Below are 26533 nucleotides of genomic sequence, written 5' to 3' on the forward strand. Positions count from 1 at the left end.
AATGCCTAGACCAGTGATTCTCAACCACTGTTCCGCCAAATTCCAAAAGTGTGCCGCTAAATTATGCAAATATATGATGTTAATATAATTAAATTATAATATCAATTTTTTTTTTCATTATTAGCTTGTAATTAATCCCTTATTAAATGTTTAAATGTTATTAAAGCATGTATTAATTAATTTCGTATATTAAAACTTAGTTATAAACTATTTATATGGTGTGTTGTAAATTAATAATTTTTAACTTTTTCTTTGTGTGCCGCCAAATTTTGAAATCATTTAATATGTGCCGTGACAATAAAAAAGGTTGAGAATCACTGGTCTAGACCGTAATATTGACGTATTATCACTCTCTTCGCGGAACTATTTAACTTTATTAAAAAAGAGATATTTTACAACAAGTTTTGGTTTGTTTTAAAACTGTCGCATTAACTTTGATAGAATTATGATTATTTGTTAGAATTACAATCTAAACTAAAACCTAACCTTAGGTAAACTAGTATTACTAAGATTGAACACGAAATAATTTCCATAGAATAATATGAATATTTTTAATGAAATGTTTTGCAAAAAATCTGAATAAAATTACAGATATATTACATTACCCAAGGAAGTCATAATTGAGGAAACATTAAGACAGTCGTAAAGACCTTATAATATTAAAAGACATATAGTCATACCATATACCCTCTAGCTTCCTGTCCACAAGCCATAGAAGACCATAGACGCTCGTGTCTATTCCTAGACGCGTCACTGTATATCGTCCGAATATATGCCTCTGCGCCGAAACCCAAACTACACAGACCCTGGAGCCAGATCATTCTATCCAGATATTGTGGACAATCTGAAAATATATATTATTGAAGTGAAAATTCTTTAGAATCGTTGGAATTTCAAACCGGATGCAACAGGAAAGCGATGGTAAAATTAGACAGAAACATAGATTTAACGTATGAGAAAATGAGATAGATAGATAAACTTCTTTAGAATCGTAATTTCAAACCAGATGCAACGGAAAAAGCGACGGTAAAAAGAGACAGAAACATATATTCATAAGATTTAACGTGGGAGTAAATGAGATAGATAGATAAACTTCTTTAGAATCGTAATTTCAAACCAGATGCAACGGAAAAAGCGACGGTAAAAAGAGACAGAAACATATATTCATAAGATTTAACGTGGGAGTAAATGAGATAGATAGATAAACTTCTTTAGAATCGTAATTTCAAACCAGATGCAACGGAAAAAGCGACGGTAAAAAGAGACAGAAACATATATTCATAAGATTTAACATGTGAGTAAATGAGATAGGAGGCATTGTACAGCCTCTTTTTACTGCCGCTTTTTCATTTAATCGAATTTCAAAATTTCTTTGTAGTTTTTGTTAAATTAAACATTTATATTAAAATTAATCAATAAAATATAACGTTTATAAAGAAAACTTTAATACATTTAGATAGTGAAAAATGTTTAATTTATACATGATTAATTATAAAAACTTTGTTTTTGAAGGTTTCACCACTTCTACCACGTGTGAATTGCACATAATGTTTTTTATTAACTATGAACTCCTCTCATTAACTCCAGCGTCAGCAAGCTCTCTTTCGTCTGCTCTTGCAGTGTAATAGTTGTCCAGTTTTGCCGGAGACTGACCTTCATAGCTTATGGAACTATGTCGAGTTTTTCATGAACACATTTATAAATATACAAATGGTTGATAGAAACATGATGTTTTTTTTCTGTTAAGTATGTTTTTTCCCACTTATTGTATTTGTAATATTTATTTTTGCACTTCTTGCCTATCTTATGTTATTTAATCCATGTTTTTTTTCCTTTACTCACAGTGGTTGTCTGGATGAAATCGCTCGAAAGCAGCCGCCAGTTGCTTTTCATTAAATTATGTTTATTTTTTTTTCTTTTATGTAATGCAACGAAGTGTTAATAAATAAATAAAAAAACGTGTGGCAAAACTATTGCATAGCATTTTCAATGAACTTATGCAATTATAATTATTTATTTATATTTCATTTATGTAGTATTTTTTTTCTTTAATATTAATTTAATCCACCACTCTACCAGACTCAGAATAACATGCCTATATAGTCTGTCTCACTCTAACGCGTAGCTTATGCTACGTATCCGATCTCGACAGAGAGACGTAAATACGCAGTATGCATTCTGTCCCACTCTAACGCGTATTGGCCACACCTATATTACGTCATCGTGTGTTAGGTTATTTTCGTTATGGAATTTCTTGATTCGGTCGCCACATAGCCCGCGATAAAATCTATGCAATAGCTTTAAAAATGCAAATATCGTATATTGCATTTCAGGAAATCAGAAGAGAGTGAGATTTTAATATTCATCACGCTCTTCTGAATAGCTCTATTTTTGACATGTCACTTGAATGTGAAAATGGATTCCCTCAAACGACGGCAACGCACACGCAAACACTCCGATGTTACAGATTCCCATGCGCAGTGGATAGCACTTTAAAACCTGCACTATGTAGGGAATCTCTGAGAGACAAATTTAAGGAATTTAATATTCTTACCTTTCCCTCGCAATATATATTTTATGAAAATATTATGTTATGTATACAAAAATAGTGATAATTATACTAGAATAGAACATACGCACAATGTTAATACTCGGAACAAACGCAGGCTGCAATTTCCCAGTACTAGACTACAATGTAAAGTTAGTAATTATTTTCTGGGAAAAGGGATACTCTTCTTTAATAAAATCCCAGAGGCTCTTTTATCTCAGCCTTTTATTAAATTTAAGAAATGTATTTAAGAAAAGCTGTGTAAAAAGGCTTACTATAAAGTTAGTGATTATCTAGTTGATAAAAGGGCCTGGGATTAGTGCTAGGCTACTTCTAATTAATTTGCTATATATTTTGTTATATTGTAGAATTGTTTGATGATTTGCTTTTTTTTAAAAAAGTACCGAGAGTTTTTTACGCCGGCTTTTTCTCTCGGCCAACACCCTCTGTCTTCTTTGCCGATGAGTAGGGATGCCTACAGGCTCGAATTTAATGACGTGGAACAAGTGATACCTAGATGATCTTATGTTCCAAAATAAACGTATTTTATTTTATTTAATTTATTTTACTAATAAAAAAACTCACCACTATACATCCGAAAATACTTGACGATAACATTGTCGAAGTAATCCTGTTTCACTTGGCCGGCTTCAGCTGTCTTGAACACCAAGATCGCGAAAGACAAGATCCCGGCGTGGCGTATATCAAGTGGAAAGTCCAGACCTAGTTTGGTGAACGTCTCCAATTCTTCGAGAAGACCCTGGCTGTGATTCGCTACGTTGAAGGGTAGCTTTCGAATAAGAGATAGGAGGATTGCATCCTCGATTTTCGTCTGCAATAAATGAGATGCCAATAAATATTTAATACTAGCTGAACTGGCAAACATCGTTTTGCCATGTACTTATATCATTTATGTTTATTGTGCCTCACTCGACAGACTATAGATAGGTATAGTGTGTCGCTTTTTTTTGTAGATATTTATAAGATCTACAATTACTTAGAACATTCTATGGTTCTATCTTTAATAGTTTAGGCAGGGTACGCAAAATAAGTAACTATTTTGGTTGATATTTTACACCTTGTGTCCGAAAAACCCTAATATTTTACGGAACCCTATTTTTGTTCAAAATTTAATATAGCCTATATTACTCGTGGATAATGTAGCTTTCAAATGGTGAAAGAATTTTTAAAATCAGTCCAGTAGTTTATGAGCCTATCCATTACAATCAAACAAACAAAGTTTTCCTCTTTATAATATTTGTGTAGATATACAATAACGAAGACAATGTTTAGTAATACGATTAATATAGTTTAGTACTTTGTTCCTCCACTTTTCTGTTCTTGCCATGTGTCCCGCCCATTTATAAGAATAAAATAAATCAATGTGTACAATACTTAGCACATTATTTTGATAAAACTCGTAGGGTTCAGCCTGCGTTTGCAATGTAAGCCTAAAAAATGTAAATATTTACGACATCACATTAGAAACCTCAAAATAACAGTACTTCTCCACTATTTAATGGATGTTATTATAAACATATAAACCTTGAATCAGTCTATCTATTAAAAAAACCGCAACTAAATCCGTTGCGTAGTTTGAAAGATTTAAGCATACAAAGGGACATAGGGACAGAGACAGCGACTTTGTTTTATACTATGTAGTGATAGTAGATTTAGTTCTAGGTACGGTTAGGTAGGTCTTCACATACATAATCTAATACTAATGCCCCGTACGGGTTTAGGCATCCACCTCGCGAGGGAGGATGTAACAAAAACTACGATGACTTGAATATGCCTTGCAGTCAACCATATCCATGGTAAAAATACCTTCTGCTCCACAACAAGATATCGTATGAATCTTGCACAGGCATCGCTCCTGGCGTGAGGCAGTACTTCCAGGAAGATATTTCTGGCTGTCTCCAGGTCGTAGCTGGTCCCAAGGACAAGGTCATCGAAAAGTTTCGTCAGAGACTCGTGCGATAGTTGGGATATTGTACTGAAAGAGAAAATAGATTTAAAAGTAATATTATTACAGTATTTAAAAGATATTGTTATATCGAACTCGTTATTTATTGCATTGTTATTTGTATATTATATTGTTAATAATTTTAAAAATAAGCAAAATTTGGTAATGGCAAAATAACCTTCGTTGTGTTCACGTTAAGATAATTATAGTTTTATTCGAGTATCTTTTAAGGAAACAATGACTGAAATTTAAGACATGCTCCATTTGTTTTGCTTTTTGTGTTTATCAACTACATACTCGTGGTATTACTAGGATAAGGCAACACGAATCGAGTTAAGAAGCCTTAATTTAATAAATGTAAAAACTATAAAAAATAAAAAAAGTTACGCCAGAGCTGGTGTTTTCTTTGACGAATAAGTATAGCAATACAATACGCGTTCACACACTCGCTCACACACAAACACACACAGCACACACAAACATGCGCACATACACACACAAACACGCATGCATAGAATAAGTTTATAGCTATTCTTTTTAGAATTTGTATAGATAAGGGAAGTAGCGAGTCAACCCCAACACAAATGTCTCTTGACTACTTACGGGAGCTGTCTCATACTCATTTATTGATATAAAAATTTTAGAAACAATAAAAAAAAAAAATACAGCGAGGAAATGCTGCCAGCTTTAAAGGTACACTGCCACACGGACCAAACTATTTAAATTTGTTTTGAATTTCATTTTAATTATCTATTTCTATTCTTATTATTATTTAATTAAATGAATTATTATTCTTCTATTGTATTATTACTTTGTATGTAAATTTTTTTTTTTTATATTGTATACTTGATTTTAAAGAAATAAATGTTTAGAGGTTTTAATACTGTACATTTGTATGTTGACTTTTTTTATAAAATAAAGATTTAACACTAATGTATATTTATGATAGCGACACTGCGAATCTCACCCCTGATGTCGCAGGTTCGATCCTGGCTGTGAACTGGTGTTGACCAATCAACTTTTATATGCGCAGTTAACATTCGCTCGAACGGTGAAGGAAAACATAATGTTCATAAGGAACATTTGAGGCCGGCAACGCACTCGAGAGCCTTCTGGCATTGAGAGTGTCCATGGGCGGCGGTATCACTTATCATCAGATGAGCCTCCTGCCCGTTTGCCCCCTGTTCTATGAAAAAAAACATCGAGAGTAAACTGGCATTAGTAAAAAAATCTACGTTTTGAAGCATGGGTTACGTAGATATTACTTACTTAAGCAAATCTATGAAATCCAAACTGTGTATCAACGATTCGTTTCTCACTATATTATCAGCATCTATCCCACGTTTTGCGATCTTCATAAGTATCTGTAATTATTGTTGTTCACGTTAAATCAGTGTCAGTCGAAAAAGGATGACAATTGTCGATTTTGGATTTCAAACATGAATCTGAAATTCTGGCGTAATGGCACAAGGATGAAGAGCTGGAATTAATTCCAGCTCTTCATCCTTGCCCTTCCCAGCCGAGGATTGGATATCATACTATCATTTGGATTTAGCACAAACATTTTCAATCTACTTAAATTATATCAAGTTTTCAATAATACCTCATAGGTTTTATTTTTCAAATTCCCTTCACTCATATAGCGTATCCCATTTGTGGGGTCGTTGAAATCACTGGCCTCGTACTGTATGCTATCCCGGGTCACATTTAATTTCTCAACACTGGGTGCCGGGGCATCGCCATCCAGGTAGAAGGACAGTCTGAAATTATGTGTGTAAATTAATTTTAGAAACTCAAAGATTCGAGACATTAGTGTTCGCCATACATGACTGATTCTTGGACTGGGCATCCAAATGGCGGTGGATATATGCCCATGAAACATTGGAGGCAGATGATCAGGATTCTGGACAGCGAAAAGGACTACAAGTGACTTATCTTAAGTGTGTTACTAAAGGGTCCTCAACTTCTTTGGGCAAATAGCAGCGATCCTGATTACTTGGAGACTGTGCATGCATCCGAAAGGGGAATAGACGCCCTGGAAATCAGTCATTGGAGACGGATGATCAGAATTCTGAACAGCGAAATTCACAGACAACTACAAGTACCTTTTCTTCAGTATGTAACCAAAGGTTCCTGAACTTCTTTGGACAAAATAGCACCGATCATATTTACTTGGAGACTGTGCAAACATGCGACAGTAGGATAGATGCCCTGGAAATGTGGAGTGGACTCACTGGAGAGCGAAAAGGAGCCATTTTCAATTCTCAATATTAAGGAAAACAGTGTTAGACCCAAAACGTCAACATAGGAGGCTGATCACCTACTTGTGTCTTAAAAATGACCATGAAACAGACACAGAAATCTGAGAACCAGACCAAACAATGTCAGCCTAAGTTTTATTTATTTTACAGAATTCACTTACTCTGACGAAACACTAAGAATGTGTTCATTGACCTTATACCGGAAGTCGCCTTTCATATAAAGGCTGGTGAGGCCGTGCTCATCCAATTCATAAATACGTTCGGAGGTCGCTACGTTTTCAGGCTGGAAGAAAAATCATAGATGTTGATGAGAATGTTTAGTATTCATAGTCGGTGGGTAAACATCACTATTAATTAATTCCCGCCAATTTTGACAATTAGGCCCAGTCCATTGAAATGTTACAATTGAGGGTCAAACCGACCATTTTTAGAGGACGCTATCTTATTAATGGGACATGTAGGAGGTCAATATATTATATACAAGTTTGTGGGGTTGGAGCCCTTGGCCCTCAGCCGCCATCTTGGAAAAAGGGGTGAAAACACGTACAAAAAATTATTATGACATATTTTGTAGCAAATCGCTTTGCCTACAGTTATGTCGGTTCGACTTCAAATATTTATTTTTTATTTTTATTTTTTTATAGAACAGGGGCAAACGAGCAGGAGGCTCACCTGATGTTAAGTGATACCGCCCGCCCATGGATACTCTCAAAGCCGGAGGGCTCGCGAGTGCGTTGCCAGTCTTTTAAGAATTGGTTTTATTTCTTGAAGGACCCTTAGTCGATTTGGTCTATTTAAACCTTTGATATTTTGATCAATCTCGCGAGTGCGTTGCCGTCCTTTTAAGAATTGGTACGCTCTTTTCTTGAAGCACCCTAAATCGAATTGGTTCGGAAATACTTCAGTAATTAACTTTAAACTCTCTATTTAAACCTTTGATATTTTGAATATTTATAGTTTCAGCAATAATATTTAAATAGCCTCACCACACGACCATACTCATTGCTCCAGGGAACGGAGCTCCAGGTGTGTTCAGTTCCAGATGAAGATCGCTGAAGACTGCTGTATTTCTTAATTGTGTTCCGCCGAGCTGTGTACACCATAACGCATAGAGCGTAAAGGCATGGCTGCAAAAACGTGCAAAAAGTTTTTATATATTAACGTTTCTATCTGGCTTGCAGGTATTAGTCCGATCAACTTCTCTGAACAGTCTGCATGGTAATTTTTTTTTATAGAACAGGGGGCAAACGGGCAGGAGGCTCACCGGGTGTTAAGTGATACCGTCGCCCATGGACACTCGTTGCCAGAGGGCTCGTGAGTGCATTGCCGGCCTTTTAAGAATTTGTACGCTCTTGTCTTGAAGGACACTAAGTCGAATTGGTTCGGAAATACTACAGAGGGCAGCTGGTCCCACAAAGTGGTACGCAGCAGAAACTGCTTAGAATGCTTGGAATTTCGTATTCTGCCTCGACGTCCGATGATGAAACTCAGCTGCAGGTATTAATCCGAACAACTCCTCTGAACCTCTCCATGGTAAATGCGGCAGAAGATGCAGAGAGACCCCACATCTCAACGCAACGCCAATGGTACTATCTACCAGAGGCGATAATAATACTATCTATTACTTCTTAGGATAGGGAGGCAAGCTAGCCCGGGTGACATCCAAAAAGAGCAGCATGGACATCGATTTCAGTGGGTGAAACCACCGGGAGTCGACGTCAATAGTCTCAAAAACAATACGGGTTTTTAAATAAAGATAGTATCATTCATGAACATTTTAATGTACAATTTTATTATGCTTTAAAGTAGTTTGACTAAATATTTAACAAATATTGTTCGAACTAGCTAGAAGATCACTCCTTGTATGGAAATTGTATTAATTTTTACAGCAAACTCCCAAGCGAAAGTAAAAAATTAACGAATATATTCAAAACTCTGGTTATACGTAAATTAATTAATAAAACTTATTATAAACTTGATGATTATTTAATTGATTCTAATTCAAACAATATGTATGACTCTAAACTTGGCGATTAAAAATAGTAGAGAGTTTCTTGCCAGTTCTTATCATCCGCTCTACGCCCTTGACTTGCGAACTGTAGTTAATCATTTAGAATCAATTTAAGATATTTTCTATTGACATGCCTATATAAATAAAGTTATTTTGAGTTTGAACCATTTAGGTCTCGGCCTCAAATCTGTTTCGTGATCATCTACGAGCGAATAGATTAGCGTTAGTTGCCTGAAACCTTTGGGTCTAGGATTACTCAGGATATTTTTTTACGAGCGAAGTAATATTCTTAACCTGCATAATATGTAGTTATAATAATAATGAATAAATAGAAAATTTAAACAAATTTGAAAAGGTTTGATTACTCGTTGTATTGCGATACTTATTCGTTGTCTAAATCACCAACTCCAGGTTTACTGGTATTATCTACCAACTTACAACTTAAATATTTACTAAGCTCTATTCCAAATGCAACACAATCAAAGTTGAAGGAAATAGTCTTATATTTGAGCAGTTTATTTTCTGCTCTGCCGCCGTCCAGTGTTATTCCATACGTTATATTTTTTTTATTTTAGCATATTTCGAACTCTCACACATAGCATACATATACATACTGCGGCTATATATGCATCAGGCTTTTTCTCTCCGCCAACACCCTCTGTCTTCTTTGCTGATGAGTAGGGATGCCAACAGGTTCGAATTTAATGACGTGGAATAAGTGATAGGTGATGATCTTATGTTCCAAAATAAACGTATTTTTTTTTTCATACATACATACCTCGTTATTGGTATATGACCCTAAATCTTTCTTCAACTGAAAGTTGATGGAAATCGCTCGTTTCATGTTCTTTGACCATGATGGCTCATCACCGAAGTATACTGAACTTATGAAGCCTGATTCCTGAAAACCATATTTTTGTCGATAATTTTTTTGTTTAATGTTTATAGAACAGGGAGCTAGAAGCTTAATGTCAGACGGGTCGCGAGTGTGTTGCCGGCCTTTAACGAATTGGTACGTTCTTTTCTTGAAGGTCGAATAGCTTTGGAAATACTTCAGTGGGCAGCTGGTTCCACATAATTGTGGTCAGTGGCACAAATTTATTTTTATTTTTCTATTAAATGTTTCTCCACATTGTCGTATTGGCATAGGCTGTAACAATTATTTGTGTATGTTTGAAATAAATAAATAAATTCTGCCTCGACGTCCGATGATGAAACACAGTTGCAGTTATTATTCCGAACAACGTAAAGATATCGTCATCGGACATCCGTGGTTCCATAACTGAGTGTTTCACAACTTTTTGCTGCCACAAGTATGTGGAACCAGCTGCTCATCGAAGTATTTCCGAATAAATACGTCTTAGAATCCAACCTCTACCAATTCTCAAAAGGCTGGCAAAGCCTTCAGGAGGCCTCTGCCATTAAGAGTGATCATGGGTGGTAGCATCATGTGAGCATCCTGCCGGGTGTTCTAAAAATATATGATGGTGCAAATCATCTTTAAATTAAAATTTCTTACCAAATACTCTACTTCCCATTGTTGTTTCAAGTAGGAGAGTGCTTCAAATGACTGCTCAGAGGTATGGCCTCTGTACTTCGTGTATACTGTGGGCTATAACAAAAGGTAAATAAGAAAAGAATAGACAAAATAAAGAATACAGCCTTAAGAAAAACAACTATGTTACAAGAAAAATAAATATTAGTCCACTTGAAATGGGCTCGTGGCAAGAGTAAAAGAAAATGGAGCAAGTATTTAACTGGTCCATGAAAAACAGGAAGACAATAGAAGATGAAGAGAACAGGTTAAAGAAACAGCAGTTACATGGCTCAGAGTGGCGCAGTGCAAACAGAATAGCGGGTTTTAGTGAAAGCCTTTGCCAAAAAACACACTCAGATACCTAAAAGAAGATTGGTTGACACAGTATCTGTATTGAAGTCTATTTCTATTATAGTACAGCTAAACCTTTTTATGAATGTGGGTTATCTTAATAACGAAATCGGATTTTCTCCAGCGTAACTCGAGAACGGACCGTTGAAGCGAATGTTAAATGCGAACAGCCCTAGGTAAGAGTCACGCTTAACCCTGTTGGTTAATACTCCTTACTTCTCCTCTGCCAAGCTCCAAGACAGTACGAAAATATTTACAATCTACCTCATCGTGGATTTGATAGGACAATCATAGAGCTTTGACAAAATCAAATTGGTTGCTGGTCTAATTTTAGATATTTTTGTTATTTTATATTTTATTAAGCTACGCATACTACATTTTAATTTTATCTCATACACTGTTTTATTGTTTTTTTTTTATTACAATTTAATGTTTAATATTCTACTTTCTTTTTTCATAGAACAGGGGGCAAACGGGCAGGAGGCTCACCTGATGTTAAGTGATACCGCCGCCCATGGACACTCTCAATGCCAGAGGGCTCGCGAGTGCGTTGCCGGCCTTTTAAGTTACTGTTTACTGTTTCTTATAATTGTAAATATGTGATAAATATGTATACTAACGATACATACCTATACAGGTCAATTACCTGTATAGGAGTTTTATTCTAGGCGTACATCATCATCACATAATATAATCATTTATCTAATATATACAAATATTGTAATTCATTTTTTAAAAGAGTAAGAGTGGAGTTTCATATCTTTTTTATATTTTATTTAACTAACTATGGATTTATTGGTCTGACAGTGCCATCTATTGGCAGGATTAGCAACTGATTTTGGGAAAGTTTGCTGAGTCATCCTGGTAATAAATGGCAGGATGGATAAAAACTAACCTTTAAATTATCCAACTCGAATCTTGCTTTAGTATAATTGTCATAAACAAGAACTGTAAGAGATCCACTAATAGTCCAATAACTGAGAGTTAATACACTCCCAGATGAAACATTGCCTTTGAACTCATACGTGTATTTCTTTAGTTCTGGAAAGATTGAGTGGAGGCCTGATGCTGACGTCAAGGTTAGACCTGGAACAGTTGCAGACAATTGCTTAGAAAATTAATAAGAGAGATTTGCCAGTTTTTCTCTTTGCCAATTCAACTTAGGGTCCTTCAAGAAAAGAGCGTACCTATTCTTGAGAAGCCAACGGTATCACTATAGAATGCACTCACATTACCAGAGGACTCGCGAGTGCGTTGCAGGCCTATTAAAAATTGGTACCTTATAGGACACAGGGCAAACAGGCTAGAGGCTCATCTGATTTCTAGTGATACGGCCGCTAATGAATACTAAAAATGCCAGAGGGCTTGAGAGTGCGTTGCCGGCCTATTAAGAATTGGTACTTATAGGACCCAAGGCAAACAGGCTGGAGGCTCATTGATCTTAATTGCGGCCGCTAATGGACACTAAAAATGCCAGAGGATTGGTGCGTGGGTTGCTGGCTTTTAAAATATATAATAAATACAATGTTTACTTACCATAAAATAATATTAAACCCAACGTCAACATAGCGGTTGATTCTGACCTGTAATAAATAAAAAGTTTTTAAAAAATCAAGGGCGTAGAGCTAGCAAGAACTGGCAAGAAACTCTCAGCCACTCTTTTTAACCTCTAAGTTTTGAGTCATATGTTTGAACTTGAGCAAATCAATCCCGAGGATTAGGATCATTTACATATAATGATTAATTTACATTTAACGATAGCTTTGAATATCTATATATTTGCCTATAAGTGCCACTTTTTTTTTTTTTTTTTGTATGTATTAGTCTGCCAAGGATTGGCTTTCCTTTTTTTATGATATAAGTGGCTCCCGAGAAGACCCATCAGATGTTAAATAATACAGCCCAACGACACTGATATTGCCAAAAAGCTCGCTGAAGTAGCGTTGAATTGGTTCCAAAATACTTCAGTGGACAACAACATATACACCAGCTTAATTTAGCTTAGCTTACTTAGGGCCTGTTTCACAATGTATGGATAAAGTGCCAAATAGCTATGCAACACATAAATTATTCGAAAGATAAAAGTTCCAAATAAGATACTTCGAATTTCATGACGTATAGCGCTATCTGACAGTCGTGAAACGCAAAAATACTACTTATCATACCAATAAGTAACAAATAGCTTATTTGGAACTTATCCGGACATCGTGAAACAGGCCCTAAGAATTACAAAAAAAAGTAAGTACGTACAAAGGAAGCCTGTAATCACTAAAACTTGGTGTGGCTATTAACCCTAAAGTCTAAATCAGGCAAGACACATTTCTTATCTTGGCTTATTTTAGGCACAAAAGTCGTCTGTGTCAGGCACAGAGACTACTCAGGAGGCTCATCTGATGTTAAGTGATACCGCCGCACATGGACACTCAATGCCAGAGGGCTCGCGAGTGCGTTGCCGGCCTTTTAAGAATTGGTACGCTCTTGTTGTAATGTTATTGAATTTTTTTTAACGGAACTGAACTGACGTAAGTGTTTTCTCATTATTGTTATAAAATAACTATTATTTATATTTTAAACTGTCAAAACTATTTAATATAAATGATATTAATGCCGACCCAATCCATAAAAATTCAAATAACGCTTTCACATAATAAAATGGTGCACCAAACTCAAATGGTCGCAATAATTACCTATTTTTTATTGTCTTACGCCCGAACCCTATATATAATCCACAATCTCAGATTGAATACCATCTGACCAATAATCAAGAAAATAAGAATGAATAGGACCATGACAGTAGATCGATCTCTGCATCGCATCCCAATAACCAAACACTACGAAAACAATCTATTTTTGGCGACGGAAAGAATGCAATCTCTTTGCTCTTTACAATTATATTTGATAATCAATATAAACCAAATAAACATAATAAAACCATACAAATAATATTAAAATATACATGTCTATGTTTAAAACCTATATAATAGCTTTTTAATTATTATAAAAACTGGTGTGAGTTAAAATCTTAAGATAGGATATTGGTTGTTGTACTAACATTTAAAGAAAAACACTTTTAACGGATTATAGTTATGTATTATTGTATTTAAACTTATAATTATTTAGACATAATTTTAAATTTAAACCGACGTTTCGCGTGCTTTACAGCGTGCGTGGTCACGGTGACTGAAGACAAAGGTGTTAAATGTCAAAAAGTATTACAGCTGCAGAAAATGTTGTGTTATCTGTATTTATTTCCCCGGAGTTGGTATCGACTAAAAGATGTAGGGTTTTTGCAGAAATTGCTCACGGTGTCACATTTTCACGGATTGTTTATTTTGAGATTTTAATTTGGATATTATTGGATCCCAGGTGTTTGATAATTTTAGGCCGTCCTCTCTATTGAAATTTTTGGCGTGTTTTTTGATTTCAATGGCTTCGCGTACCAATCTTGGGAAGAATCTTTTTTCTTTCGCAAGTACTTTCGGTTAAGACAATACTACTAACATTTTCATACAAAGATCTATCCAAATACACCGATTCGACTCACCATGGATAGCTAGTATCGACCGTTGGCTAATACAATCCGTCAATTGGTTATTGGCACACTTTTATCAATATTTAGATTAAGATGTCTATCGCAGATGGTCAAAAATGGATTGAAATAGATTATTGGGTATCTAGAAATGCCGGCCTAATCATTAAAACTTTAAAACAACTTTTGCCCAGAACAAAAATGTCCATCAAAAACAAATTTTCACTATCAGAAACCTATTTTTAAGTCTAAAAACTCAGACAACAAAATAAGAAGAGCACTAGAAAGAACATTGTCTGTAGACACTAAATGCGTTTCCTTGCGATATTGACTGTCTCCTTACTACCAGACGCGGGCTAAAATCGAAGGTATATATTGATAATTTAAACAATACTTACAAATTAAACACACTGTTTTCGTCTCAAGAGAGACATCTGTAATGATTCTTCGGTGTAATGAGATTGAAGCGTCTGCGGTTGTAACTCGGGATTAAAATATGTTGGTGATTTTTAAACGTATCGTTGACAACAAATTCATTTATGTATTTTTTAGCGCCTATACTTTCTACAGAGGGCTCGCGAGTGCGTTGCCAGCATTTTAAAATTAGTAATTAAAGGTGCACACTGGAGGCTGATCACCTACTTGCCTATTAGATTTAAAAATGATCATGAAACAGATTCAGAAATCTAAGGCCAAGACGTAGTAGTAGTAGAAGTAGCGCCACTGCTATTTTTTTTAATTAAAGGAAGCAAACGGGCAGACTACTATGCTATGTAATACATTAACACACTGTCAGAAGTCATGCAGCCTTTAAAGAATTGGTTCTCTCTGTAATGGACCGTAAGTCATTGCTTCAGAAATACTTCGGAGTTCCAGATAGTAATGGTATATAGCATTTGCCTTAATAAACGCTCCTTGTGGAATGACGGATGTCGATGTTTTTTCTATTTTGCCTCGACTGATGAAAGTTAGTTGCAGGTGCAAACAACTGCTCTGAACAATCACGGTACATGCGGTAGAAGACGGAGACCCCATATCTCTACGCAACGACAAGGGATTAAGCTGCTTGGAAACTCGGGTATTCTTCTCAATGTCAGTGAAAAGAATTTCTACCACTTCGAATTTAAGGGCGTAAAGAACTGGCAAAACCCTTCGGCACTGATCGCCAATGGTTATTTAATAGAGTCATATAATGTTTCTTAATCATATTGTAAACTCAAATCCTGTAAGGAATTAATAAACTGACTTGGTTGGACTCTCACCTATTACGGCAGAGATATATTTTCCGTGGAATTTAATAGTTTTAAAATAATAGTACCTGGATGCTCGGTATTTTTTTTATTAATTGTGTTTTTTGGAAATTATATTTAAGTACGAATAGCAAACTAATAAAATGATGAAATATGAATTATATATTTCGATCTTACCGACAGAATAATAAAAAAATATTAACTGCTTATAAAAGAAAAATCCATCATCATTCCTAGATCTAGATCTAGCTAGATCGATTTATCTCCCCCGAAACCCCCCGTATACTAAATTTCATGAAAATCGTTGGCCGATTCCGAGATTCCAATTATATATACATATATACAAGAATTGCTTGTTCAAAGATATAAAATAAAGAAAAATGCATTTATCCTAAGATTAACAAATATATATAAATAAATAAAAGTTGCAACCGTGTTCACTCATCATTATCGCTGTTCGTTGACAACGTTTGACCTTTCACCCATAAATTAAAGACCCGTTATAAACGACCAATCAACTTGACCTCTCGTTTCGCGTACTATTGTATTTTTGATAACGAAAATTCTATGAACCGAAGAATCGCAGAGGTCTACAGAAAGTGGTTATAGCGATTCATTAAGATTGCCAAGGCTAAAAATGTGTAAAGAAAAAATACAGTGAGAAAGTGAGATGGGAGTTATTTTTGTGAACAAATTAAATTCCAAGCCTTCCGAAGCCCTGGACCTTCCAACTCCATCATCAGAGCATTTTAACAAAACAAAAAACAAACAAAAATATATTTATTCATATAGGTAAACAAGTATACTTATGAACATCAAAAAAAACTAAATTAATTGTGAATTTACATTTAAATCTCTCTTTCTTCGTTCTCAAATCAAGGGCGTAGAACAGAAGAGAAGAACTGGCAATAAACTCTCCGCCACTCTTTTTAATTGCCAAGTTTTTTCACATAGCGTTTGTAAGCTGCAACCATTACACCATGTTCCATATGACATCTTGAGTAATAAATAATAATTTCGTGTATCATATGTATATAAAAATAAAGGTAGCAGTGGGATCTAGAAAAACTGGCACCTTTTTAGACCCTGAATCATTTCGTTCTTCTTAACGGTCAAAAATGTCTGACAGAGAGTTGGATAATAGATAAGAGAGATGGAGGATACCTCTTTCTTTGGTAGTCTTATCTACCAGGGAGTTGTTTCTACAGTTTGCTAGGTCCCAAAAGAAAGTGCGACCAAGAAGAAAAGATTTCCAGCCATCCTGGTGCTGCTGATGAAATTTTATTATACGGCTCGTAGGGTGATGCTACAAGGATCAACTCAACTCTTCAAAACACTCAATACTTTGTAGAATACGCATAGAAACGGAATGTATAGAGATAGAGTATCATGCTCTGTATGTATTGGAGATTGACAATTCGAGACAAGTCCCACAATTTGGTAGATGAAACTGGTACTTGAGAGGACGATTCGCCTGTATTTATCTCCTATAGACAAACAAAAAATAACATACCAACGATAATGTTAATTAATAATAATGATAAAAGTGTGTGGCATTGTACTAAACGAATTGACTGATTATCATGTTGTTATAATTAATTCATTTTCTAGCATAAGATGCTGTGTTTCTCTTATAGACTTGGTACGGAATAAATTAAAGGAATTATAATATTACTAGTGACCCGCCCCAGCTTCGCACGGGTTTAATGCTGATTAAAAGCAGTTTTTTATTATGTATTGTTATTTCCGTCGCTGGAAAGCTCCGATAATATACGCCACATATACCGTATACCAGACATATACCATCACGGACTTTTCTGTAGACCTTTTCAATGTGTACAATACTGAGTACATTATTTTAATAAAACTCGTAGGGTTCAGCCTGCGTTTGCAATGTAAGCGGAATAAATGTAATTATTTACGACATCACATTAGAAACCTCAAAAATAACAGTACTTTTCCACTATTTAATGGTGTTATTATACATATAAACGTTCCTATTGAATGTTCCTATCTATTAAAAAAAATCGCATCAAAATCCTTGGCGTAGTTTCAAAGATTTAAGCATACAAAGGGACATAGGGACAGAGAAAGCGACTTTGTTTTATACTATGTAGTGATGACACTATCTGGTCAATATATTATTGAAACCTTGTTGTATGTACAAAAAAAATAAAAACGATTTTGAAGCAAATTGTGACTTTCACCAGTATAATACTCCAAACAGAACTAATCTAAGCGTACGACCAACCAGGCTCCATAAGATAAACCACTCCTTATATGGAAATTGTATTCGTTTTTATAACATTCTCCGAAACAAAATATAGTCACTAAATACAATAAAAGTGTTTGTTTTTTATTTATTTTTATATTATATTTCTTTTATTTTATTTATAGCCTTATATCAGTATACAAGATATATACATTATAGCTATTGTTTTTGTTGTATAGCATTGAAATTTAAATTTCAGTATAAATAAATAGGTAATATTGTTTTAATGCATGCACATATGTAATAATTAATTATATGATAATAAAAAAGAAGAGTAAGAGTCTTTCCTCCAACTTCGATTTTCTTCCCTTTGGAGTAGAGTACTCTTCGCTGCCACTTTTTGGTTTTGTTTTTCATTTTAATTATTTCTATTATTACTTTGTAGGTTAAGAAAATTGTAAATATTTTACTGTATTGTAAATCTTAAAAAGTCTATTGTGTTTTATTTACAATTTCTAAGTAATTTCTTACATCTATTGTTTAAGTGTCTTGAGTACTTAACTCAATTTTAGATATTATTTAAAATTATAATTTATTTTAGTTCTTTTAATTAAATATATTAAATAAACTTGTAGGACAAAACGTACTATTAATTCGACTTCATTAAGGTAGGTACAAACCATTTGTTTTTTAAAATGTAAAATTAGGTTGTTGTGAAAAGTTTTATTGAAACGAAACTGAAGTTAAATAAAAATTACATGGGGTCGTATCATACTGCATGGCACTGGTTTAGAGAGTGATGTTGTATCTTATAATTACACCCGCATCGGTGATTAAGCATTTCAAATATATAAAAAAATTTACAAACATATTTTTATCAGTATAAAATGTGTCGCATCGCTCTCGTTTTGTTTCTGCTAATAAATGATGGTAAGTTTTTAAAATACAAACGTTAATTAAATACTCATATCATCTTAAATGTTTTTTTATAAGACATGGGGCAGGAGGCTCATCTGATGTTAAGTGATATGCCCATGGACACTCTCAATGCCAGAGGGATCGCGAGTGCGTTGCCGGCCTATTAAGAATTGGTACGCTCTTGAAGGACCCTAAGTCAAATTGGTTCGTAAATACTTCAGAGGGCAAGACAAAGACAAGAAAGGCAAAAACTGCCTAGATAACGCGCAGTTGTGGAACGGCGGACGTCGAGGTGATACGGGTGGAATTTAGTATTCTGCCTCGACGTCCGATGATGAAACTCAGCTGCTATTAATCCGAACAACAAATAAACAAACGTAACATATAAAAGGCCGGTTACATAACAACGGGCGACTTTAATAAAAAATACACGCAACACTAGAATTGCAGAACTGAAATCTAAAAACACATTTGTTGTGTTACAAAAATAATGACAACTTTTTAATTCGACTTAAGGTCCTTCAAGAAAAGAGCGTACCAATTCTTAAAAGGCCGGCAACGCACTCGCGAGCCTTCTGGCATTGAGAGTGTCCATGGGCATATCACTTAACATCAGATGAGCCTCCTGCCCGTTTGCCCCCTGTTCTATAAAAAAAATTAAAAAAAAAGTATCTGTTTCTTGGTTTTCAACACATTGAATGCTTAAACAATGGATACAAAGTAATAAAACCAAAAGTTTTTATTGCGAATTTGATTTAATATGTTTGATAATACATATTATGAACGTACATAAATATTTTTAGTCTAACACTTAGATCAATACATAAATGAATGTTATGTTTGCCTCTAATTGCTTGTCACATTAAAAAATTTAATTTGTGTTTGTTTTTACCTATGTATCGGTGTGCCGAGCGTTGGCAAACTTTATCAATAAAAAAAAATACAGACAGATCTGGAGTAAAATAGAGGAATCTCGTAAATGATTTATGACTTTGATTCTTTTTAATTTATTTATCATTTAAAATTTATATATATATTAAAATTTATTTATTTATTAAAGTATTCCTATAGCTACTCACTAAATAATATTCAAATAATTATTTTATACACAACAGCCAAAACGGAATATTAAATTAAAATTAATTTACATTCAAATATGAATAAAATAAAAAATACGGTTGCAATTTCATATCTCAGTTTGTTTCAGATATATTCGGAAATGCACTGCAAAGACAGAAACGGTTAGTTGAAATTTTTCATATATTTTTATATATTTTAATATATATTTTTTTTTTGTTTTGTTTTCCAAAAATTATATTATATTTAAAAATATATTAAATAGAGCCGCGTCTTGTCTGAACGCGATAAGCAATGGTTTTGATAAAATGCGTTTTTTTTAGGTTGCTTCAACAGAAAATGTCTTTAAACAATTATTAATCTATACTAAATTTTTTTTTAAAAATTCGTTTATTTTGGAACAGAAGATCATTATGGTATCACTTATTCCAAGTCATTAAATTCGAACCTGTAGATATCCCTACTCATCGGCAAAGAAGACAGAAAGAGGTGTTGCCGAGAGAAAAAGCCAGCGTAAAAATCTCTCGGTACTCTTTTAAAAAAGCAAATCATCAAAATCTAATACTAATATACTAATATAGGCAATATAAAGCGGAAAGATTTCTATGTAAGTATGTTTGCCTCATAAAGTCAATTTCAGATGTGCACAAATATTTCATTAGGAATGTTGATAAATTATGTAATTATTATTATCTGACAATTATCATTTATTTTTTTAAATAATCCAACCAAATAAGAAAGTCGCGCACCAAACAAGTAACGAGGTCATTCATCAGTAGATTTTACCTGTCATATGTTTCTCATACCGGGCGCCTTATATATGAAAATCGATTCTTTAGGAGTAAACTCCAAAAACCTATAGAATATCTTTCATATCATGCGCTGTGTAAACAATTGATGATAAAAAAATGTTCCACAATATTAAAGAACTACATATCTACGAAAATAAATGAAATACCTAAAGGTTTTTCAATCACTATAATATTTAAAAAAACATTTGATTAAAACACATAAGAACTAAACAATTGCTGGAACTACAAAATTGAAATATCCAGAACAAACAAAATTGCTTCTATGGCTATTGCTGTCTTCCGCGCTGCACCCGTGGGTGGCGCCGGGAGCCCCGTTACGCCCGTGGGCTTGCGGGGGTATCAGTTTCGCGCCCCGCTCATGGGCGGGGCGGTCGTTGTGGCGGGCCTGGAGCGCCCTGGGTCTTGTAGATGTAGCGTCTTGGCTGCAATGTTGTTGTGTGTCATGGTGAGCCCACGATGCTAAATGGGGATTTACTCGAGCGTCGTGGAGACCTATTGGGTTGCAAAGCTTAGATGATAAGAAGAAAAAAATATTAAATGATATATACCTTTTCATCGGTGGGGAAAGCGGCTATAGATGTTTAAATATGTAAAAAAAAAAAACTGTTGCATGGACATACTCGAGCGCGTCAGATATTGATAGCATCAATGTCCTACGTATTTTTAATAATGTACGTATGTTAATCTGATCATTTGCATGAAATCCCCTCTTGGGCTCCCCTACTATCAGCGGGAATGGAGAAAGCGTAGATACTTCTTCAGGCATCGGAGTCCTCCTCGCGTACTAGCTCGCGCGGGTAGGATCGGCGGTGGTCGGGAGGCCTGGTGTGATGCGTGGCGAGATTCTGGAGGTGCTCGAACATGCGTCTCGCCAGCGCGCTGATGAAGTCATCCAGGCTCTCCTGTTTGAGGTCTCGTATGGTGGAATTTCTTACGTAGCTTCTATCTACAGGTGTATCGTGGTCCAGAAGCAGTCAACAGGTGGCGCGGAGAGCAGTTCAGAGGATTCTGACAGGCGATCCAGTCACCGATTTTCAGACAGACGATATGAGGGAATCAACCGTGATTCGGAGGTAATTAGCCTGTTTAAAAAAAATGTGTGCGTATACTAGAACACACACATTTTTTGTATCTACGTAAAAAACTAGAAATAAAAAATTAAACGTAAAAAATTAAACTATCCCAATATAGACTCTTTAAAATACAATTAAAATATTTACATTAATTACAATTGTCGTCGCAGATAAAATGCAATAAATTTTTACAGGTAGGTAACGTAAGACATGAAACTTCATTATTACTTTATTTTTCGAAAATGATCTAATATATGCAACTTTATGGAAGTTGGTTAAAGTTAAATGAGATAAAGTTAACAAAGGGTTTTATTATCATAGACATCAATACAAATAATACAATTATTTTATTCTACCTTATTACTACTAAGATTATTATAGAATTTCATTAATTGTAATTGAATTATTACTATCATTGTTGTTATATATAATATTAAATTTTATTTTCCTTTGAATTGTAGCAAATTCAAACAAAGATATCTTATTAATTCTTATTTAATAACAAATATGTATATGTAGTATGTGAGAACTATCACAAGAACAAATGCTCTTTAAAATACAATTAAAATATTTACATTAATTACAGTTACCGTCGCAGATAAAATGCTATTAAATTTTACAGGTAGTTAATGTGAGAAAAGTCATTAGCATTTGTCATTGAACTGTGTTTAAAATTAATTAATAAATAATTTATCTACCATTACATTTAGTTTTTACAGAATTTCATTAATTGTAATAGAATTTTTATTATCATTGATATCGTTACTGCTAATGTAAGAAATCTCTACTGGATTGTCATTGCACTGTGTATACATGATGTATTAAATAAATAATCTTTCAACCATTAGATTTATTTTTTACAGATTTTCATTAATAGTAATAGAATACTATCATTGTTATCGTTATTATATATTTTTGTTATTAATGGCTTCGATTCAACCGTGGTAGGGACAAGAAAAAAATGGCGCCAAACGTCAAAAAAAAAATTTAACTGACTCCAAAAGAACCAAAAAGTATATATTTAATGAATACCTCCTTGATATTAACTAAGATGTATTATTAAAACTAGTCCTTTTAGACAAGGTTCCAAAGATACTGAAAATACTAAAATATCTGTCTCCGTTTTATCGTGTACGTTTTTCGTTGATGGCGTATGTATGTATTCACTTCACACATGGCAATACCCATACTTACCTACATAATGACCTAATCTCTATTTTTTACCTTGTATAAGTAACCCAATTGTTTACGTAGTGATAAGTTAACGAAAATGCGCACATTTTTATGTTTTACAGTTTCATTACGATTATTCATTTATCTACTTATGACTGTTTATTATTGCAGATACTCCCAGAATTACTAAACTACAAAGTGCCGATGAAGAAGATCCAGGATCTATTCAATATAAGGAAATTCATTCAAATCTAATAAAACAAATGAACACATTAATTTTTTTATTAAAAACTTGTACAATCACAAAACACCAAGCAACGCCGAAAGTGATTTTTCAATTGTCATTGATTTTTAAGTCATCATCATCAATCATGCCTGACGTCATCGACTCTTTGGCTCTAGGGGACAATTTAGTTACGTAAGCAGTTTCTCCCCCTCCTCGAAAAGCAAAAAATAATAACTGTATATTAACGTATTATTTTAGTTTTGTAAGTTTCTCCCCCCCCCCTCCCCCACTTTTAAGTTAAGGCCGGCAACGCGCTCGCGAGCCCTCTGGCATTGAGTGTCCATGGGCGGCGGTATCACTTAACATCAGCCCGTTTGCCCCCTGTTCTTTAAATAAAAGAAAACCTTTTTTTTGGAGGGAAAATGCATTGCATTGAAAATGCGTTTTTAAGCCCATGCTTCGGCCATCCGATATGTGGGTAAAAGTTTATAAAAGTAAATAGTTACTGTTGACGTATTTACCAAATAATAAAACCAAAGACAGCCCCCCCTTCCCCCACTCTCTCCATAGTGCTTACGTATTACTTGAACCGCCCCTAAAGCAAGACGGATTCCTTACGATTTCCACAGCCAGGGTAGGGGGTGACACATTGATGACAATTGAAATATCAACTTTCTCTTATATTCATTTTATATAAAACAATTTAACTTATCTATGTAAAACAATTTAAATCGCATAGTCGTGAGTAGACATTTTAATTAATATCACATTTAAATGTCTTAAGAAATCGTTTAGAGAGGCTATCTGCATGGTCAGGGTCATGTGTCATTGCAATAACAGCTAACGCTTTAGTAAGACTAGAACTGACTTTTGACTGTCAGACCCTTACTTTTAACCGACTATATCTTCAACTGCATGGTCATGGTACGGTGTCATTCACGTCGACACGTCAGAAACAGCTAACGATTTATGTAGGTATTAGAACTGACTTTTGAAAGTCAGAACATTGTCAGAACAATTTTTACTATGTCTCATACTGCATGGTCAGGGTAACGCCTGCGTTATTGAAATGACATCTATGTCATTTCAGTAACAGCTAAAACTTTAAAAAGGTTCAGGTCAATCAAAAACTGACTTCTGACTGATCGACTATATCTCAATTATTCTGAAACAAAGACTATATCAACCATGACCATGCAGACTATAAATACAAAACAGGATAGATCTGATCTGACATAACTGTCAATCGAAATAATTGTAATATTTACATATGGTTCTTCCTTCTTCCATTGGTTTTTGAAAAGTCTGAGTACATAATACATAATAGTACATAATCATAAAACATAAGCCAAGCTCCAAGAGATACATTGGGTCCTATTAAACGTAGTCAAAGAACCTTTCGTTGCCATGGCAACGATATCAATAACACAGATGTTAAAGCCTTACTGTGAACCAAGCTTTAAACTGGGGTCCGTAGTATTAAATTACGAATTAAATTTGACACCCATAGTAAAAAAATACTATCGAAAAGTATTCGTGTATACTATATATAATAATAATAAAACAGGTTCTATCTGTGTTGGGGTTTCCACAGGATTTGTCTGACAATGGCGTTAGTGTCAGCTGTCATTGTCCTTTTTCTGTCACAGAGGTCGTAAATTAACAAGATCTGACATTACTGATATTATAGACTATCAGTCTCGTAATATTGACAAATTGAATACACACAAGTATTAACAGTTACAAACTGATTCGACTTTGACGTTGTTAATTTACGACCTCTGCGACAGAAAAAGTACAATGATATCTGACACTAACGCCATTGCTCTGACATTACAATTATTACAGACTATTAAAGTCTCAAAATATTGACAATCGAATAAACACATGTCGAATTAACATTTATAATCTTTTTAGACTTTGACGTAATGACCACAGCAGATACTATCAGCACAGGTGAATAGTATTAGTTTACTACACGAATACTATTCGATAGTTTGCTGTGGTAAGTAAGAAACTTTTGGCACACTGTTTCATTAAAGTATAGTCTACGCAATCACTTATCAAACCCACTTAAAACATAACTTAAATATAGACTTAGGCAAACTTTTAATGTTGTACGCTAAAAATCATCATTTAAAATTCCAAACATCAATCACGCATGTTATTATTACAACAAATTTAACACCACCTTTTAATGTAAATATGAAAACATTTTTTTTTATAGATGAGGGGGCAAACGGGCAGGAGGCTCAGCTGATGTTAAATGATAGCGCTGCCCATGGACGGATTGGTAATTTTAACATGTTGAATTATTATTGTCCCTTATATAAATAAAAACGAATCGCAAAGTATGTTAGCTGTGATCCTTCCAATTCCAGTATTTATTCCTTGAACTCTGAGGAATGTTTTTTTTGGAGGGAATTTGGTATTAGGTGGAATAAGTTTTCCATGTTGGTAATAAATATTTACGAAATTGCAAACAGCTGAGATTAATTGGTCGTCGAGGAAAACAAAATTGCACCCAAACGATATGTCGTAGTAAAGTAGTTAAAACAGAAAGTTAATTGAATCTCTAGAGTCTAGACAGTTAATTAAAAATCGATATTCACCGACCGTTAACGGTCTTCTTTTACATTATTACAAGACGCTGGCGTCGATCAGACAGATACTGAAACGTTTTCGACGCTTCTATATTCAAATGCTAGCGACTTGATTGAATATCGATCTTTAATTAAGTGTCTAGAGTATCTATTAACTCTCTGATATATCTACTTTACTGAGACAGATATACAATTGCAGCATGTGTTGAACCAGCTGCTTCAACCTATAGTCTTTCGGCCTATAGTTCTTCAAAAGTAAAAATGCAAAAGGGCAGATCAGTCGCCATTTGCCTCATAGTTACAGGAGTTAGGAGTTCACAAGATTTGCTTGCTATATTGTTAGTTATAAGATTTAGGAATTTAAGTTTAATTTTCTAATGTTTGTATGTAGGTTAGTTGGTGTGGGTAATATTTTGGAATTCTATCGCAATAGTTGTAACTGTTAAGATAGGAAAATTTACTGGAAATAAATATGTTTTCTTAAGGTGGTGTTAAAAATTCCTATATAAACTTAATATATCTAAATATACATTACGCTTAGGATACAATTCGCTTCAAATATAATATATATGTGAAATGATCTATGAATATACAATATTTTTTAGTAAAAAATTGACAATTAATTTTTAAATTCTGGGGAAAGCCTTGACAGTCTTAAACAAAACTTATTCATTTTAACGTATCAACGTTCTAATAAAAGCCGGCTGTCCTGCTACGCTCATTGTACGCTTGCGCCTTATTTATATTTCTTCCACTCGATTGGCCTATGCATCCAAGTATTCAGCCCCTCTTTGTATCCATTAAAAATAGTGCTAATTCAATAAAAAATAATCAATTTTATTCATAAAAGTCTGCAATCATTTAATCAATGTTTTGTTAATATTGTACTTTAAGAAAAGGGACTAAAAAAAGGAAAAACAAAACAGTTCGATGAACCATTTAATATCCCATCACTGCTTTAAGATGTTTCAGTTTTATAAAAAAAA

General features: G+C 34.2%; 1 protein-coding gene and 1 long non-coding RNA gene across 3 annotated transcripts in view; one reads left to right on the plus strand and one right to left on the minus strand.

Annotated features, from left to right (window-relative positions):
• The window catches only part of LOC110999468, a 32588-nt gene extending 17925 nt beyond the window's left edge, over window positions 1-14663 (minus strand). Inside the window, exons 1-12 of one of the 2 annotated variants that reach the window (XM_045633753.1) lie at window positions 14602-14663; window positions 12211-12257; window positions 11570-11760; window positions 10306-10398; window positions 9565-9687; window positions 7762-7902; window positions 6937-7058; window positions 6118-6274; window positions 5784-5878; window positions 4376-4544; window positions 3134-3380; window positions 681-844 (exon numbers count right to left, since the gene is read on the minus strand). In XM_045633753.1, the coding sequence (XP_045489709.1) occupies window positions 681-844; window positions 3134-3380; window positions 4376-4544; window positions 5784-5878; window positions 6118-6274; window positions 6937-7058; window positions 7762-7902; window positions 9565-9687; window positions 10306-10398; window positions 11570-11760; window positions 12211-12241 (1533 nt within the window). In that variant the 5' untranslated portion in view covers window positions 12242-12257; window positions 14602-14663. Of the gene's footprint in view, window positions 1-680; window positions 845-3133; window positions 3381-4375; window positions 4545-5783; window positions 5879-6117; window positions 6275-6936; window positions 7059-7761; window positions 7903-9564; window positions 9688-10305; window positions 10399-11569; window positions 11761-12210; window positions 12258-14218; window positions 14546-14601 lie in introns of those variants that run through there. The other variant, XM_045633752.1, reaches the window with a different exon arrangement.
• A 5126-nt stretch (window positions 14664-19789) lies between these two features.
• Window positions 19790-22981, plus strand: LOC123690352. Its single transcript, XR_006751029.1, has 3 exons — window positions 19790-19824; window positions 21425-21545; window positions 22890-22981. It is a non-coding gene; the product is annotated as an uncharacterized LOC123690352 (long non-coding RNA).
• The last annotated feature ends 3552 nt before the right edge of the window (window positions 22982-26533 follow it).

Source organism: Pieris rapae, chromosome 24, assembly GCF_905147795.1.
Source record: "Pieris rapae chromosome 24, ilPieRapa1.1, whole genome shotgun sequence".
NCBI classification, from domain to species: Eukaryota; Metazoa; Arthropoda; class Insecta; order Lepidoptera; family Pieridae; genus Pieris; species Pieris rapae.